Source organism: Leptinotarsa decemlineata, unplaced genomic scaffold (genome assembly GCF_025532065.1).
Source record: "Leptinotarsa decemlineata unplaced genomic scaffold, Ldec_3_MD MMD2_tig00001064_RagTag_RagTag, whole genome shotgun sequence".
In the NCBI taxonomy this organism is placed as follows: domain Eukaryota; kingdom Metazoa; phylum Arthropoda; class Insecta; order Coleoptera; family Chrysomelidae; genus Leptinotarsa; species Leptinotarsa decemlineata.
Window position 1 is genome coordinate 7,182,151 of NW_027412558.1, and position 20,321 is coordinate 7,202,471.

Sequence of the window (20,321 nt, forward strand, 5' to 3'; positions counted from 1 at the left end):
TAGGTATTTAACTGCCATTTTTTGTAGGACAAACACTGATTCTAGTAATTGTTGACTACAAAATCCCCAGAAGGCGATTCCATATCTCAAATGAGCCTCAATCATAGAATAGTAAACCATCTTCCCTGTAGATTTACTCAGTTCATTTGAGACATCCCGCCGCTAGTTTTTTGTCAATGCTCAATATTTCATGATGAATTTCACTAGTTCGGACTTTCCTGCAGCTGAAAAAGCAAATGCGCCACTGGAATCAATGAAATCGCCCCGGAGCGCCAATTAATTGTCTAATATATAAAATGATTTGAAATCCCTGAAACAATTAAAAAAGAAGAATTGAAAATGAATAGCTGAAAATAACAATTATATTAAGCAAAAATAACCTGAAATGAAATAATAGTGAGATGAAATACAAGTCAAGATCGAACAATTACAAAAATAAAGAAATAAAAATGGAAACAAAAATAATAAAAAATTTAGAGATTCCAAGCCAATTTAGTTCACGACGTTTCGATTGTTAGTATCTACAATCGTCTTCGGGTGATGACTGTCATCACCCTGTCATCACTGTCATCACCCTGTCATCACTGTCATCACTATTTTTATTTTTTTATTTTTGTTCAATTGTTCGATCTTGACTTGTATTTTATCTCACTATTATTTCATTTCAGGTATAATTGTTATTTTCAGCTATTCATTTTTAATTCTTCTTTTTTAATTGTTTCAGGGATTTAAATCATTTTATATATTAGACAATGGAAGTCCGAACTAGTGAAATTTCAGTTTGACATCAATAAATATTCCTAGGAATTTTGAATTATTTTTGTTCTCTGAAGTTTGTCCGTTTTTGCTGAAATCATCACAGAAGGTGCTAAAGGTAAGGAAGCATGCGGTATGAAACCAAAAAATAATCTTTTGGTCATATCAAACGATCAACAAACCTTAGATACTTATGCTTCATTATTAAATCGACACAAAATGAAACAATCATCAGCAGAAATAATGCTGAGTCTTAATTACACCACGAGTAATGAAAAAATAGCAATTGGTAGTTTCAGGATTCACCGGACAACAAACCTGAGAATAGGAAATATTGTGTGAAGATTTTGGATTTTGTCTTGATGAAATCCATATCAAAATCCACAGGCTGTAACAAGCGTAATGAAACTTTGCAATTAGAAACAGATTTCAATGTTTCTTCTAATGAATACAAAACCACAATCACTGAAAAGCAAATACTCATAGACGAATTACAGCAAAAAGTATACGTTTCAAAACAAAAAAATGTATAAGCACTCAGACCATCCAAATAGAACAGAAAAACATGGGAACTTCGATTGATATTTTATTTGACAGTGGCGTGGATGAAGGAGCACATAATATGAAAGAGATGACAGGTACTATAATATCACACAGTACTTCAACATTGAAACAGTTCAATTCGAATACTGCTGTAGAGAATAGCGATTTTTCTCCCAGCAAATAAGGCACCACGTTGAAAAATAACATCTTGATGGTGACTGGCCATAATTGCATAAATCTTAAAAAATATATGACAATTTTCAGTGAGGAAAATCAAATAATTCAATCGATAATCAAGCCTAATGCCAGTAAGGAAATTTCGCTAAAAACGGCCATAGAAAACACAAAAAAATTCAACAAGAACGACTTTGTTATTTTTTGGCCAAATTCCATAGAAGATTGGTTAGTTGATGAAGTCCTCGCAGATTTACAGAGCAGCAACACCCTTATTATTACTGAGCCATTACGGTTACCTAGAAAAAGTTGCAGAGGATTTATTTATTGAAACAATTTATCTCTTCGTAGAAGTATTTACCAGCACAAATATAATAATATATTTGCACCCGAATATAACCGTTATTTAGCAAGTTCGTATTACAACAGAAACGGCTTCATAAACAATAATAACAAGCAGATCTGCTTTAAATATTGTTAGCAAGTTTTTGACTGAAAAAGAAAAAAGGGGTGAAATGGAAAATAGTTTCAGGGGAACACAAAATCTACACAAGGAGCTAAATACAGCAGAGAAACCAGTGAATATTAGCCAACAGGACTTCAAAGAAAAATATCGACAGCCTACCGATTATAATTTTTTATACCCACGATTGTCACAGATAGAACTGGATATCTAAACATTAATTGAGAATACACTTTTACTGAAAACTCAAAATAACTCGATAACTCCAGAAAACCCCAAAAATAAAAAAAAAGATCTCATAACTGAGAATAATAATCTTTCAATTGCTCTTCTAAACATACAGTCGCTCAGAAATAGAACAGACGAACTGTATATATATTTGGCAGAATCTAATTTTTTCGATATTTTATTGTTGAGCAAAAGTTGACTTCAATTACCTCAGATCAATCAGTATTCTTCCTACTCTGTCCAAAGTTCTAGAAAAAATTATGGAAATACAAATACGAATCTTTGTTGAACAGTCTAAAATTCTACCTCAAAAGCAATCGGGGTTCAGACCTGGTTACAGTTGTGTGAGTGCACTTGCAAATATAACGGATGACATTATCAAAATAAAGCAACTGTACTCATCCTACTTGACTTTTCGAAAGCATTTGATTTGATAAACCACAGAATTCTCCTATCTAAACTTCACTACTTAAAGTTTGACCAAAATGCTTGCAAACTTATTACTTCATATTTATCAAATAGACTTCAACGTGTCACTCTGAATGATAAAACTTCTAATTTTGCTCATGTATAATGCGGTGTTCCTCAGAGTAGTATTTTGGGCCCACTTCTGTTCATCTTATTTACTGCAACATTTCATGAGGCTCTGCAGCACTGTAACTACCACATGACACACAGATATATAAAACCTTTGAACCAGATAATGTCATGCAAACTAACAGAGAAATAAATATTGAGTTACAAGCTTTAAAAGACATATGTGATGAACATCTACTCAAAATAAATCATCAAAATTCATGTGCTATTTTGTTCTGTAATGACAATGTCAGGAATGACATATCTTATAATCTTATACTGAGGATGGGAAATGACACAATACCTTTTAGTGAGAGTGCGAAGAACTTGGGTTTGTTACTAGATCAAAAATTGAGATTCAAAGAACAGGTTAATACCATGTTGAAAAGAAGTTACACTGGCTTGAAGATGATTTACCCACATAGACACTATTTAGGCCAAGATGTAAAAAAATGCTGTGTGATTCATTAGTGCTTTCCCAATTCAACTATTGTGATATTGTATATGGACCATAGTCATAGTCATAGCCATAGTCAGCTTGGATAGTCAGCGTATTCAGAAAATCCAGAACTGCTGTTTGAGATTTATTTTTGGCATAAACAGCAGGCAGAGAATTTCTCATGAAATTAAAGAAATTGAATGGCTCAATATGTCCAACAGGCGTAAACTACCTACATATCCTTTGCCACTCCTACAAACTTTTGAAATACAAGCAACCCAAATATCTCCATGATAAAGTCATATATGATAGAAATACTCGACAAACTTTTTTTATCACCATTCCTCGACATAGAAAGAAAATTTTCAAACGTAGTTTTTCACATAATATTGCGAGTTACATGAATACGTACAAGATAACCGACTACAGTAGGTCGTGTTTCTCTTTGAAAAAATCCATAACTGTATGTTTGCGCGTGAACTACAAAAATGAAAAATAATTGGAAATATCTCCCAACTTAGAGCAAAAAATAAAGTTCTAATAGCGTCGTCATGCAACCTAGCGGTTCCAAACCTGAAGGAATATCTGCCCTCACAAGTAAAAATAAATTATGAAAAGGGTCCTTTCTTCTCTCTCTCTCTCTCTTTCTTTCTCTCTCTCTCTCTCTCTTTCTTTCTCTCTCTCTCTCTCTCTCTCTCTCTATCTCTCTCTCGTTTATCTTTTCTTTTCTCTCGTCTTCTTGTTTACTGATACTAGTCAGTAAGTATATTTTAGTTTTAAGTTTAGTTTGTAGTAAGGGTCTGAGTGGAAGGACAGTTTCTCTCTTCCTGATGTTGAAAGAAAACTGAACTCTCACCTTTTATTTACCTTGTTTTTTTTTTATTGAAACCTGATATTGTTTGTGGGTTTGTGGTAAATAATAAACATATTATTATTATTGAAATGTGACGAAACAGTCTTTATAAATAATTATACAGTACTGTCGAAATATTGTAGATCAACTCCATCCAATGCATAAACAATGATACTGGTGAAAAACTCTGTTAGACAAGAGTTGGGATTTGAAAAGTTTGACGAACTAAATGATTTGCAACAAGAGAAATTATTTGAATTTTCGATAGTGTCTGATCATGAAGCTTTCCATTTGATTACTAACGTTAAGCCAATTAAGAAATCTTCCAAATTCAAATATTCGACAGTTCGACAAACTATGATAGGTTCCGCCAGAATTGCCAAAATACTGATTGGAATCTTGCCCTAGAAACGAACAACCCATTTGATCCTTCTACAATCTTCTTGTTAATATCTTTGAGAAATCATTTCCATATCGGAAAATTAAAATAAAGGACTGAAAACTGCCTCTAAAATGAGTCATTACTTGAATATATTGAACTGTATTGAATGAAACGAACCGTGGTCTATCAACCTTAGAGTGGATTATTTTTCATAAGGAAATGTCAGGATCTGGTACATTTTGGTCTATCAACCTTAGAGTGGATTATTTTTCATAAGGAAATGTCAGGATCTAGTACATTTTCTGTTCCTGCCCTGCCACTCTTACCAGCTGAGCTGTTAAATCACTAACCAAAAATAATTGGCTTCGTTAAGAACCTGAGGACATATTTTGTTGAGTCTGAAATGGTGTGAGCCAAAATAAACTCTTATGGTTTGCAGTGGAGAGTCGAGTAGACCCATTCTCTTTGGACCTACCTACCTAACATTGTAGTGGTAAGATGAATACTGATCATCTGAGATATCACTGGATAAAGTGGCAGGACAAAGAAAAACATAAAGGTTGATTAGACAATGTCAAAGAAAGCCGGACATCATCTTGGATTCGACGAAAAAAAAATGTAACTGAACTTTCGTAGAATGGACAGGTCGACAGCTGTCATTATTGCACTTATTCTGATTGAACTGCAGCTAATGTCACACTCTTATCTGCCAAAATTCGATTTCAAGAAACTGCCACAAATCTCTTCTCCAGCTCTGCCAGAATCCTCGACATTTCGGTGCTCGATTGGATTATACACAAAAGATCTTATAGGTCACAGTACTGAGGAGCTAAAGCTTGCAATATTGACTATGAAATCCTACTATGAAATATAACTTCAATATTCCTCACCTTCACCAATTTGTTTAATAATCTCAAAGGTATCCAGGTTTCTCAGCTTGGTTGATTTCTCTCTTTTCAGCTTTGGTTTCAATTCCATTTTGGATGGCCCCTCCATTGGCAATTTTACTGACCTCTCTCCTGCAACTTTGAAGATATATTTTGTTTCAATAAGAAAATGGTGACAAACAAAAACAATGAAGTTCGAATTATTCAACTCAGTAGCACTTGTGCTAACTGAACAGAACAGACAGACAGAATACTTTTTTTTTCATTGTAGTGTGCGCTGGTCAGGCCCTATCCCATAAAGCCCCGATATATTCGGGAGGAAGGGCCAGCATTATCAACAAATGACCACTTTCCACACCGTGGGGTAAGTGGTCATTGGGTCCGAGATTCATGTGTCCTGAGCAAGCGCAGTGAGCCAAGAATGACACCCTTCTGCATCTGTGCGGCTAAGATTTCTACCTTAGTGCGGCAAGCCGGTATGATTTTAAGATTCGAGAGTAGACAGGACATCATTCCACCAAGGAATCCAATAATCAGAACAACCATCTTGACAGAGTGATCTGTATAGAGTCTGCGGAGTTCGAAGAGAAAATCTCAATATTTTATCCGTTTTTTCCTCCTCTTTTCTGACGATATTCGTCTCACCAGGAGCTGAAAACTTCACGACGAATATCGTTTTGCTCTGTTGGTCGAAAATGACTGCATCAGGCTTATTAGCTTGTATAAGCCTGAGGGGGGGACGAATAGTTCCAATGGTTCCAAATATTATTATTATTATTATTATTATTTTCACCGTAGTGTGCGCTGGTCAGGCCCTATCCCCCGAAGCCCCGATACATTCGGGAGGGCGCGCCAGCATAATCAACCAATGACCACTCCCCACACCGTGGGGTAAGTGATCATTGGGTCCGAGAATCATGTGCCCTGAGCAAACGCAGTGAGCCAAGAATGACAGCCTTCTGCATCTGTGCGGCTAAGATTTCTGCCTTAGTGCGGCAAGCCGGTATGATTTTTAGATTATTATTATCATTATTATTATTACTATTATTCTAAATTATTGTTGGTGAATATTATACAGGCTGTTTCTTGAACAACCTATTCTAATAAAATATTTTGTTCCTTGGTGATTTTTGAACAGACGCTATGTTTCGAAATTCAACAACACCAAATTATTGATGTAGCCGAAATGAAAGTATTATAACGAATTTGAAGCCGGCCCTGACCGATATCTCAGCCAGCGAGTAAACAATGACTAATCGCGAAAGAGATGCACTCGACAAGCCCCCGCGAAAAATCAAGGCCAGTGCCGAAACCCCTAGAGAGATCCGGTGCGTTCGTTGACGATATAAAAAGGCCGCTCTCCGTCCCGAGTGGCAGTCAGTCAGTCGGAGTCTGTATCTAGAAAGCGAATCGAGCGGTTAACAAACAGTGAAGATAAATTGAGCGTAAGTTGCTGAGTGTAGTATATAAATTAGTTGGGATATTAACATATTGTTAAAAATAAATTTGTTTAAGACAGTTAATTCTTTAATTCGTTACAGTATGGCGTGCAACAATGAGTTTACAGTAGACAAGTTCAATATAGGAAAGAAAATCAGTTTGAAATCAGATGAAGACTATGGAAAATGATTTGAAACAATTACTTCCAACAACCAATTTCAGAATCATTCTCCTTCATGATGGAATTGTTGATGACTAATAAATAATTAATTAAATTCATGAAAAAGAAGAGGAGTACCAGGAAGGTCTCAATGGCAGCGAGATTAGTAGAAGAGAATAGAGGAAAATCCAGGTGGCTCTACTCAAAAAACTGCAGATACTTCAAAAGTAAGTGATGAAACTTTTTAAAAATTCTACGGGGTCATATGTTATGTTTTAGCTCTTCCTATGGCTGATATTCCTCAACTTATCGCGTTATCTCAACAGCTTCTGCACATATTGCATCAAATTCCTGTAAGGACTCTTTGTACCCATGACCGGGATTTCTCAAGAAATGTAATGCCCAAGAATGTCCAAATGAGGAAGATAAGTTTTAATATATTTTTTTGTTGAACATTTGGGTTATGATTGTGGAAAACAGAAAAAGTGGGACACAATTCAAGAATATTTTTCATATAGATAATCATATAAAATACATTAAAAAGGGACCAAATATCATAACCAGTTCAAGTACTTTTCCACTCTTTCGAGTTAAACGCCAACTTTTCTCAGTGTATCTGCGAAACAAAACTCATTTCAAAAAACATATGAACAGTATGTTGATTGACAACACTGTAAATCGATTATGGAGCGTCTATGTCGAAGCTTCCCATTATTCATATAAATTCAAATTGATAGATATGCTACTCACTTGGTAGGGTTGAAGAAATGAAGCTGCATGGATCAGTTGGAGGGGACACTATGGATTCCTCACATATCTCATCTTCTCCAGTCATTTCCAGAGAACTATCAGCACTGACAGTACATTCCGAAGTTCTTTCGGAGTAGCAGTCTGCCTCGATAGACCTGTAGTGAAGAAAAAAAAAATTTAAAGTATTTGAGTAGCATACTAGTGGCATAAATAGTTGGAACATTTACAGTATTTTTTCAGAAATAACTCACAACATCAAGATGGGAATTTCAATAAAGATAAGTTCGAAAAAACATCTGTACGGTTATTGAGTGATAATAAGAACAAAGTACTGAAAATCACAAGTGAATTTTCAGAAAGATATTCTTCAGTTACACTTGTTTTTGGAAAAAAACTACACGCAATATCCTAGCATGCAGCGAAACAATCAGTTGGTATGATATATCGATGGATTTGATGAAAATGATAAACCCCAATCAAGAACCTAACGATGTCAGTGCCTTGCCAAAAGGAAATAAAACAAGGAAAGATGAGCGCTTGTGCTTCAAAGATTGGTGTCGGTTGATCAGTTTCCTTATGTAATCAGGGCATTTATGAACTGAAGAATAACATCAAGACTGGTCTAGGCCTGCTTTCTTACTAAGTACCTACACATACAGAATTCGCAGACAACGAAAAGGCAGATTAGTGCACTAGACACAGATCGTCAATTCCATCTTGGGTGGTCAGCAAATGATTCAATGAAATACAGGGACCCTCTAGATCTAGAAGGTAACTGAAAAATTGCTTCAAAAGAGGGGAATGGATGCCCTGTCCGGGAAGTCAATGTGGCCTTACGGACGGGGTCGCCGGACTCCGGCCAGTGGCAGAAATAAGTATGGTAGGGGAACTAAAACCCTCCAAAAGCCTTTGCAAAACATGCCACCGAGGACCAGCCTACCCAAGCTAAGGTGTAAGGAATCGTGCCGACAGCTGAATGGCCGCAGGGTGATATGCGGTCACCAACGGTCACCCTTGGGGAACTGGGCGAAACCTCATTGTAATCAGCCTACCTCTGGTAATGCGAGGCTCTGCCAGAAGTGACCAACTCTTCCCTTGCTCCTAGTGGGAACACACATGAATGAAACAACACAAAAAGAGAAACAACAAAAACCAATCCCGAGGCTGGACAGAAGTGCTCACCTCAATCTAAGGCGGTGGCTGGGGATGAACAGAAATGTCAACCCCAATCTACGGCTTGGAATAAGGCTGAACATAGCAGGTCACCTCCAACAGCAAGGGCACTTCCTGCGGTGGGCGCCAAGAGCTCCGCCTTGAATAAAGGCAAGGAACCAGCTGCCCCTGCAGAAAAACCTCTCTCACTTGTGCACCTCCACGAAGGGAATCCCAAGAAGGTTGAAGAAGCTGCACAATTACAGTAATATCGCTGCACCTTCCAAAACCTTCGCGAAAGCCACCGTGAGACACGTCAAGGTTGCCAAAGAGAGTGTGTGTTCGGCGAGTCTTGGCTTACACCTGCCAATATGAAGGAGATATCTCCTAGTGACCTGTTCACCTACCTGGAAAGGACTGGATGAAGGATGACCTAGGAGGACAACTCCTCGAGAGGATGTACAATGGGTCACATGTGGCCTACACTCACCCTCTCTACTCTACAAATACAGATAACTCAACTCCAGGCAATGCAAAAGCTCGTTGCATTGCAGAGACAGCTCGTTATGTTTTATGGACTTCTGAGGCACTGGATGACAGGAGGCAGGCAATACATAAAATTGAAACCTATGGCGTGGAGTGCATCTCAAAAAACACTTTCCCACACCAGAAACAAAACACTGTATCATCTGCTTTAGATCATTAGTGTATTGCCAACCAAAAATATGTAGAGAAGAATGAAAAACAAGAGGATAAACTGGTCCAGAGAAAAAGATTGGCTCACTTGAGAGAAATGGACAAGTGGCATAGGAAGTTAAGAGTCTAGAGGCAGATAAATTAAAATTTCATGAATGAGGATAAAAATAACATTAGATGTCATAGAAAAGCTACATTTAAACTCATGAGGTCCTTTTTAGGTATTGTGACAAGAAAATGAAATTGACAAAATTCCAAAGAGATAAAATGTTACAAAAAGCCATTGAGCTGAACAATTACAGAGTGTTGAACTCCAAAAAAACTTTCTGCCGGGCAGTGGTGTCGTTTTAATATCCATGTTAGTTTAAGGTACTGAAAGAATTGTTCTTTTAGATGATTTAAGGTACTTATATTAAAGGAAAGCAGAAACATTTTCTCTTGAAAGACACCATCTCTGGGAGAAGGGAAAAATGTCCATGCTTACTCGGCATAGTCGTTCGAACAATTAGGTCAAATAATGCATTCGTGGTTTTGCCATCCACCACTGATGATACCTAGGCAGGTCAAAATAGTACTGTATGAATGCTTTGTTTCGTCTCCTGTTATTCCACTGTTGCACTGAATGATGGAAATACAACAAATCGACTTACTCTGGACTTCTTTTTCGTTTGAAACTTTCCAACCTGCGAGTGTTGTTGCTGAAAGAGGACGGAGAAGATCGTAGTTTTTTTCTACTATCAGAGGATCCTTCTTCAGCGGAATGCTTCAATCTTTTGTCGTTAGTAGAGGACTCATCTGGTGACGAACTTCCGTCGCTTATAACGATAGGATCGTCGAGCCCATGATTTTGAGGCCTCACAGTGAACTCCATTGAAATTGATTGATTCGATTTGATTGATTTGTTTCAAAATAAAACACCAGTAATATGCTGCAGCCTTTAGGGAAAAAGTTCCACCTATAAAAAAATAGGTCATGTTTTTGAAAACTATTACACAGACTGATTTTTGAATATCAAAGTTAAATTGAAATGAGCTTATTACTTTGTTATTATTGAAGATACAAAATCATTTAAATACACAGACTTTTAGAATTTCCATGCCCATTTAAGTGCAAGACCTAGAAAATAATCAGATATACAGTGCATTTCTGTAATGTCCCTTTTATTTTTTGAACGGCTCAACTCAAAAAATTGAAATTTGGAATAATGAAATTAATGCATGAATACTTTATTTTGGAGTAAAATTGACAGATGAAACTTTCAAGATGACGAATGGGCGTTATCTGGGAAAAAAAATTATATGGAAAGGGAGGTCTTGTGACACATCATTTTGAAGCTCCTGACAAATGCTTCACAACCCTAGAATATAATGTCAATACCTTGTTTCCCTGAAAACGTGAGGGTTGGTGTGTACATTCGTCCCTAAAACAAATATTGTGGAGATAGGTAGGATGCCTTGCAATGGTTTCCGTCATGATTTCGCAGAACTCTGTTCTTCAATCAGGGTCATCTTCAGTTAATTGGTGTACCATTTAATTTTGTGTGGATGATACCTATTCCTCTCCAAAAGTCTCCACACAGTAGAAGGAGACACCTCACAAACATTCGCGACAGAATAAGTGGACTGTTCAGGATTTACTACCATCTCACCAATTATTTGCACTTGCTGTTCTTCCGGAATGGACAAATGACCAAATATTTTCTACAGATAGGACGATTCGGAAAACGTTCATTGAAAATCCTTTCGGTCTCGTGAAAGTTACGCGTCTCGCTTCAATTTTCTCTTCCAATGGACGAGAATTGACCATTTTAGAGATTGTTGACGTGGTACTTTTCTACTAGTAAAACCAAAAACTAAATGAGAATATTCTAATTGAACAATGATGTTCATTGTCGTACTAAAATTTTTTGACGTTTTTATAAACGAAAAATAACTCAATAAACCTTACCGGGTTGTTGGAATTTCCATATGGCAGATAAAAAGGAATATTTCAAGAAATATCGATATTGATGTGTTTGTCTTCAGGAAATTATTAAATGTTCCGTCATTTTGTAGTAGGTAAACATATTGACTTCATATTCTAGTGTTGTGAAGTATTCGTTGAGAGCTTCAAAATGATGTGTCACAAAACCCCCCTTTTCATACATTTTTTTCCAGATGGCGGCCATTCGCCATCTTGAAAGTTTCATCTGTCAATTTCATTTCAAAATGAAGTATTCATGCAATAATTTAATTATCTCAAATTTCAATTTTTTGAGTTGACCTGTTCAAACAATAAAAGAGGGGGACATTAAAGAAATCCACTGTATATAATTGGTTTTAAGTATTTCACGTCTTTCTAAATGATTCTTGAGATGGGTGGAAACAGAACAGCAATTCAATTTTTTTCAAATTGCCGACGTTTCGAAATTTATTTATGTTTTTTTCAAATCTGAATTATATACCTAATTGGAGTCAAATATACCTATATAGGTAATAAATAAACATTTCAAAAAAAAAACAAGTAGAGCACATTACTGGACAGCCATACCTTTTATGATTTCTTGGGCACATATTATGCAATGTTCTAGAAAATGTCTCATTTATAGCAGAAGCTTGAAAAAAAACCGGAGATATTTGATATGGCTTATTATCACGTTAATTCAATCATCAAGGAATATAATATGAATAATTTCACCGATAAAATTCATTCTTTCAATTTGCTTGATCGAGGTTGAAATCGTGTTTTTCAATGAAGTGGTATGATGCTTTTTTGGATTCTTTTTCGAATACAAACATTTTCATTTTGATAAATTCCAATGTACCCTTTTCCACAGTTCAGACAATTCATTTTATAATCTAAATCTGAGCACTGGAGAAGAGAAGCGGCATCTTCAAGTCGTTATAAGATATTTTTTATTTGATTAATTCTCTCAACTTGTACAGCAATTGATAATTATAATAAAAATAAAAAAATGGCGTGGCAAATTATAAACCAGGCAAAGAATACCTTTACACCACTCAAAGGTGCAACTTCTCTCCAATGATTTGATTTGCTTCATAAAGTGAATTGTCAGAAATGTGAGAAAGGTCATTCTGGAATTATAAAACAATATACAAAAAAAAACACTTCAATCAACATAAAAATGACTGTAAACAAAGATATATAGACAAATCAAACAAAACATCTTCATAAATTGAGTGGGCATACTTGGGAGACTGTAAATCAAATTACCTGAAATAACAATTCATTCAGGCCAGTCTCAAATTACCTGACACCTATCAGAAAACAACCACTCCCCTGGCTAATACCACGAAGGACGTTGGATTATATCCGATAGGTGTCAGTGCAGGATTCTTCACTGAAGTTATTCCTGCAATATGCTGTTGGCGATACAACTGCCGCAATAGATTTTCAATTATTGGAACACACTTGCAGACCGGTTGCATGCTGTTTGGCTACTCGTTAGTGCATGGCAGTGTCTATAATCAACATGAAGTCGTTGATTTCCCACAGTTGAAAATCAAATTCCTTCAGAATATCATTTCTCGAACTAGGCTGAAGCGAACAACAAACGACATGTTAGTCATCGCTCCATCTGCCTGTGAACGAGGTAACCAACCGCATATCCGAAATTTGCCCATTTCTTCGTATAAAGAATAAATTTCACAAATTGAGTGGGCACACTTGGAGATTGGCTGTAAATATATTATTATATTACTTTTTGGATAATTGACAATTCCATGCAGAACTTTTTATAAGCAACCAGCTACCTGCGCCAGCTCCGCACGGGTGCAATGCTGTATTCATATACATATAAACGCCTACGATCGCTGCAAATCGTAAAGTTATTTATAGACACGCGCCGGCGGCCCACCGGCCGGTACCGCCGCAACTACTATGTCCCTGCATTGTAAATATGTAATATATTAAAAAATATTCATTTAAATTACATGCTGTGAAGGGTCATATTGATCTATATTAAATGCATAATGTCTTTAATGTACTTAATTGGATAAGGATCAATGCTGTATTGCTTAAAATCGCTTCGTAAATAAGCCATTATGTTTCGACGATAAAAAAATGGTTGATGTGGGTTTTAACTAAGGCCGGCCACTCACGTACAGTTCCAACTGTACAGATGAAACCGACAGTTTCAACTGTGAACTCAGATGTACACAAAAGTGCAGTTCAGTTGTCCATTCCTTCAGTTTTTTCCATGGATTCAAACGGGAATGACGATATGGCCATGCTCGGATTACTTATTACAATGCTAGTTCAAACTGCCACACACACTCAGTTCAGTTTGTCATTTCAGTAAAAAATATTAATAATTTCATTTCTCTCAGTTAGACTGTACAGTCGAAGAATTGGAGATGAACTGTAACCAAAATAGCCACACACGTACAGTTTTAAATGTCAGTTGAAACTGTACGTGAGTGGCCGGCCTAAGATATATTCCATCACGGACTTTTTTACACAATTTTAACTGGTTAACTGTAGTACATTTTTTATCTATCTCACCGGATTCAGCCAGCGTTTGCAATGTATGCGCAAAAAATGTGTTTATTTACGACATCACATTAGAAACCTTTAAAAATTATCAGTGTTTCTCTTCTATATTATGCATTTTATATACATTAAAAATTTTCTCTTGAATCACTATATCTATTTAAAAACCCCGCATCAAGACCCGTTTCGTATTTTTAAAGATCTAAGCATACATAGGGACAGACAGCGGGAAGCGACTCAGTTTTATACTATGTAGAGATAACTTTTTCGGTAAAATTGCTAATAAAAAAGTCTTTCAAATGGTGCGAACTTAGCATACTCACTTTATAGTATCTCAATGTGGAAGAGGCCACATGAATTTAGGAAGACAAGATAATACAATAGTTTCATGCATCACTTTCTCATTTTTAGGTAAATCGACTTCAGAATACTGAAAATTTTGACATGCGCTGAGAAGAAAGTTACAGTTCTGGTGACCAAGAAAAGTGTTTTGTTGGATTCAGGCTAGTTTAGAAGTAACAAACAAAAATAATCAGAAGAAAATAATTGACTTTGGTATATGGTCCCCTTTGATCCCTATCGGGATCTTCAGTTGGAGTCTCAGAAACAAAATTGCAAATCTATAATTCAAAAAATCATCGATAAATAAACAGAAACGAATACTCACTTGGTAACTGCTTTCCAGGAAACTTAATCGGACAGTTCAGACTGCTGAAAAACACGCAACTTCAACAGAACTGTACTCATTTGAAATATTTTCGAAACTGAAAGGTCCAGTGTAGGTATGCACCTTCTTTTGAATTGATTGTGTACCTAGTAATTCTTCAAATGAATTTTGGAACAATGGTGAATAAAATACCGGGAAAAATATTCCCAGGTATGAGAATTTTAATTACCCTCATTCTGAACTCAACAGAATCTTTGGATAAGAGGTAATAAACATAAATACAACACTTGGCTATTGTATGATTTCTCAGCTCTTATTTTGATGGGAAAATTATTGAATACGACAAGTTGCTGATAAATAGAACATTATGATTTTTCTCCACAAAAAATACTTTCGTTCAATATTGACAAAAAATATGACAATAGAGTTTCGAAATTCACATTTCCTTCAAGTTTATTACTGAATGTCTGGACGTATGAAAGTATCTCTTTTTTGAAAAAACCACAAATCTATGGTGTTGGTGATACTACAAGAATCAGGACCAGGAGTATTTCTCACTACCTGAATATCTGTCTGTTTCTCATAAACATAAGTTAGATCACTTCTGAATAGGTATATTGTGACTCGATGAAAACATTTCTGTCTGTCTTTTTCATTCAGCCATTTTTCCCTCAATCGATATTATAGGAGTCACTTAATAATTATTTGATAACTAGATTTTAAGGTACATATGGTAGAGGAGAATCATTGTAGGTATATTTTTAATTGAGAAGATTGTCTTTTTATTGTATTGTTTTTCAATACACACCGATATGCTAAATGTCAGAATCAATTCTAAATGTCTAAATCAACTCTTGTCTACATGACCTTTTGTTCTTCTACTTGGGATTAATATAATCCAGAATTACTACAATACTTGACGAATGTCTCATCAATTACCTTTTGATGCAAAATTATACTCACCTATAGGTACTATAATTCCAAAATAGTATTCACTACATTCTCAGGAAGTTTATTTAATGAATAAAACACGTTGTCCGTTATTCTATGACCATTGAGCTACGTGTGTATGATTTAAACAGAAGTTGATAGAATACATATAATCACAACCTGACAACGATGTTTGCGTTTTAATGCAACAATATATGTGAGAATTCAGTGCCTACTAATATGGAATTTTAGTAGGTAGGTATAGTTAATGGTTTGAAAATGTTTTCAAAATATTTGCAACAATTGTAAAACTAAATTGTCCCGCCTTACGATACACGTTTTGCTAACCAAGTTAGCGTAATCAGAATATGATGAGGATCCATTTCTATCTATTGAAATCATCAAATATTTTACAATCTGCTTATTGGGACACACTAATGGTCATCTGAAAGTAATAAAAATAGCCTAACAACTAACCAGGATACATGTTATTGTCTTAACAACAATTCTTATAATATTTACCTGGATATTTCACAATGAATATTATAATCTCGAAATTTTAAAATTCCATTTACCTAAAGGCGATTATCATAAATAGTACCTACGTATATAATTAAGGAACCCTTTTGCGATTACAGGTATAAACAGTATATTATTATGTCAGGGTTTAAATTCGTCTTTTTTCGTCAGAAAATCTAATAATTATTAGATTTGATTTTCATGTAGAAAAATATGCTTGAAATGTACATACAAATTCAAATCGATCTATAAGTTTCTTGATTAACAAGACTACGCACATGTTTATTCTTCTGTGGGAACTATATTTATTTGTCGTTATGTCGTTAACTAAGATTATTGTGCATTTCAAATTGAATGGCAAATAAATATTATTATTATTATTATAATAACTTAGTATCTATTTCGATGAACACTAATCAGAAAAGTTATTAGATTCAGTCTCTTTTTTATGTATTTTGTTTAAGTACCAACATTAAAAATTTTTTGGATTGTGAAAGGTTTTCTTAATTTTAATAGTGAAAATTGGACCTGAACTTTGTTCATCTTATGAACTCATATTTATTTCTGTCTGTCCCCAGGAATTAAAATATCAGTTCTCTTTTATTGACATTCATGCATATTGGAATGTTTTTCATAATTATAATCTAATGTTTTGAATCCGTTAAAAATGCCTGTGATCTAAAAGTACATTACCATTTTTATGAATTTTGGAGGACATTATATAGGTATCAAAATTATTATTCATATTTATTTCGTATATTCTAGCGGCAAATTAATGAAAACATGAGCGATGCTCATGCAACGGTTTTTCTGGTTAAAATTCAACAATTTTGGAACAAACTTCGATGCCATACGCTTCATGTCCAAAATTTACGAAAAAAATTGCATGGCATGAATCAACCGAAGTTCATTTTTACACAAAATTTGATACAAATTCTTTTATCCATTTTTTTCGATAACAAAAGACTTCTAACTTTTGGAACCCGTTCAGCAAAAAGCTCAGATAAAAGTCGCAGATGATGGTGGGTATAGGGGTTCCTGACACAAGGTGCAGGGCCTGCCGTGAGGCGCCCGAGACCTTAATGCACTTGCTATCAGCCCTAAGAGTGCTATATTTCCATCTAAGGCACTCTTACGGTATTGACGAGACATCGGTGGATATTGAATCCGTTGTGGGGAACGAGAAGTGCCGAATTTATTGGAACTATTCGTTCCCCACCCTCAAGCTCATACAAGCTTATAAGCCTGATGTAGTCCTTCTCGACCACCAGATCAAAATAATATTTGTCGTGGAGTTTTCAGCTCCTGGCGAGACGAATATCGTCAGAAAAGAGGAGGAAAAACCATTGGAGTCTTTGGTGGAATGATGTCCTCTCTACTCTCGAATCTTGAAAAAATACCGGCTTGCCGCACTAAGGCAGAAATCTTAGCCTGACAGATGCAGAAGGCTGTCATTCTTGGCTCACTGCGCTTGCTCAGGGCACATGATTCTTGGACCCAATGATCTCTCACCCCCCACGGTGTGGGGAGTGGTCGTTAGTTGATAATGATGGCGCCCACTCTCGAATGAATCGGGGCTTCGGGGGATAGGGCTGACCAGCGCATACTATGGTAAAAAGATAATAATATCCTCCCGTAACTTTTGAATGGAACAAGCTATCGAGGTCGGGTAGAATTCAGGTGAAAAGGTACTACTTTTACTAGGTTTTGGCATAAAAATGATTGTGGTCACGTGACCTAGTGTCAAGAGGGCACCATCAAGTTTTTTTATGTAAAGGGGCGTCACGTGGCTCCTGGTTTTAAAGGCCGTCTAATTCTCTATCCAATACCGCTGTGTTTGTGAAAATCGGCCAAGCCGTTTCAAACTGACAAGTGTTTGAAATTTGTTCCAAATATTCAACAAATAAATTATTTCAACTATTAATTGCAACAGAAGTTTAACTCCGTTACTGAATCTGGTCGAAAAGCCAATTTTTTGTGGTAAAACAGTGGTGCAGATTATTGGTATTTTAAATTGTGGTTTTTGTTCCAGTTTTTAATAAAACTAATATCACTGGGGTTTTTTTCCAACATCAAACAGTGATCATCTTCAAAAGGAAGATAAAACTTCAAGAGGAGGATCAGTTTGATCTTCATCTTGAAGATGATCACTTGGTGATCAAAACACGTGTCGAGGAGTCAAAATAACGGTTTGATGTTGTTGTTAGTTATTTTGCTGGAGACACCAAATAACATTTCATTTCAATGTCAGTCTAATATAGGTTAATATAGGTTTTTGACAGTTTTCATAGGTTTCAGCATTTTTTTATAATTTCCAAATGCCTCGTCGTTGAGGCAGTTGTTAATAATCTGCAACACAACGAAAACGGATATTTACGGCATCTGTATTTAAATATGCTTCAAAATCAGATCCACCGCAGTATTCAAGAAGTAGTTGGGGCAAATCCAAATGAATTTACCATGGATGTTACCTTTCAACAAGATAGTGCACCCCCTCACTGCTATATACAGACCTGTTCGAGAATGGCTTAGGCTTAGCGAGAATTCTCCGGGCCGGTGGAAAGGCCGACGTGGCCAGCTAGGTCACGTGATATGACATCTATGGACTTTTTTCTGTGGGGGTACATAAAATCTAAGTTATACGTCACGCAGCCACAGTCACTCCAGGAACTTATGGACCGAATAACAGATGTGTGTTACAATATTAGGTACTCCGGAAACATTTAATAACGTTATGAATGAATTCCAAAACCGACTTTTTTTCTGTAAAGAAGTGAACGGTGAACGTTTCGAGCACTTGTTAAAATATTTGAAGCAAATTTGAAATGGCTTGGCCCATTTTCACAAACTCAGCGGTGTTTAATACACTCGGAAGACTTTCAAAACCAGGAGCCACGTGACCCCTCTTCACAAAAAAAAAGGGGGTGTCCTCTTGACACTGGACCACGTGACCAGAATCATTTTTATGCCAAAAAGTAGTAAAAGTAATACCATTTTACCCGACCTCGATCACTTGTTCTGTTCAAAAGTTAAGGGGAGTGGAGGACTTTTTACGTCCTCACTGATGTATAATGAACACAATGTTGCTAAGGCCGCCATAAACTGCAATGTTGCCCGACAAGTTTAAACGTGACGAGTAAAATTGTGCGTGCAAAATTGCAGTGTGTGGCGTAGTACTGACAATCTTACTCGGCAATTTGAATTACGGTCGCCACCATAATTTGACACGTACGTGCCAACAGGTTCGTGCAAGTCGACGTGTGTGTGGGCATAGTAATCTCAACCGTCATTCATCGATAGCGAAAACTTGTTAAAAAAGGGTGTGTTTCTTGCAAAAATAATTCAATCATGGATACAAGAACTTGGAGCAATGATTTAGTAATAGAGTTTATTGAGTTATACCTATAGAAGTCACCCTTGTTTGTGGAATGTAAACTGCAAAGAATATAGCAACAAAATAATGAAAAACAAAGCGTACCAGGAATTAGTGACGAAAGTACAGCAGGTAGACCCTGATGCGACGAAGGAGACTGTTAAAAAGAATATAGATTCCATGAGAGAATCAGTAAGAAAAGAAAGGAAGAAAGTAATAGATAGCAAAAAATCCGGCGTAGAAAGTGACGCAGTATATGAGCCACATTTGTGGTATTTTACATATTTCCAGTTTTTAGAGGACCAAGAAGTTTCGCGTCAGAGCCAATCCAATATTGAAAGTGATCAGGAACTAGCAGAACAGGAACATTTACAACAAGTGATAATAGAAATATATGGGATATTTTCTATGTTTATGTAAGGAATTGTAAATTTTTTTGGAAAGAAACCAAATATTTATTTGTTAATTGTAATACCAACAAATTGAACAGTTATTTGGGTTTTCACAGTTTGAACATGTTGGAGATAAAAATGAAATATATGTTAATATTTATGTTATAAAATTACACTCAGGAGAAGTTAACTGTGTTAACTGTGTTAACTTCTTTTGATTTTCAACCCGAACTCGGTGAAATTGTTGCACATTTGAAATGGTTAAACTGAAAATGAGGTGATTTCAAAGAAGTATAATAACAAAATTGTTTTTATAGACAAAGAGCGAAGCTAAACAATGTGGTAACGTTGAAACTAAGATTGTTTGAAGGTGCTTGACAATGTTTCTGTATAAGAAGAAATATTCAGGACTTCCATTGTCTAAAACGGAAAGGCATAATTCTATGCTAA

At 35.9% G+C, this 20,321-nt stretch overlaps 1 protein-coding gene across 4 annotated transcripts in view; it reads right to left on the reverse strand.

Annotated features, from left to right (window-relative positions):
- The window catches only part of LOC111518167 (cyclin-dependent kinase 3), a 32,531-nt gene that overhangs the window by 11,152 nt on the left and 1,058 nt on the right, over window positions 1–20,321 (reverse strand). For 2 of the 4 annotated variants that reach the window (XR_012465515.1, XM_074175604.1), the window contains exons 2-4: window positions 10,150–10,454; window positions 7,652–7,806; window positions 5,305–5,439 (exon numbers count right to left, since the gene is read on the reverse strand). Coding sequence is in view for 1 of the 4 variants with exons in the window: in XM_074175604.1 (XP_074031705.1) it covers window positions 5,305–5,439; window positions 7,652–7,806; window positions 10,150–10,370 (511 nt within the window). In the remaining 3 variants the exon portion in view is untranslated. Of the gene's footprint in view, window positions 1–5,304; window positions 5,440–7,651; window positions 7,807–10,149; window positions 10,455–14,657; window positions 14,702–20,321 lie in introns of all 4 variants that reach the window. The other 2 variants (XR_012465516.1, XR_012465517.1) reach the window with 2 other exon arrangements.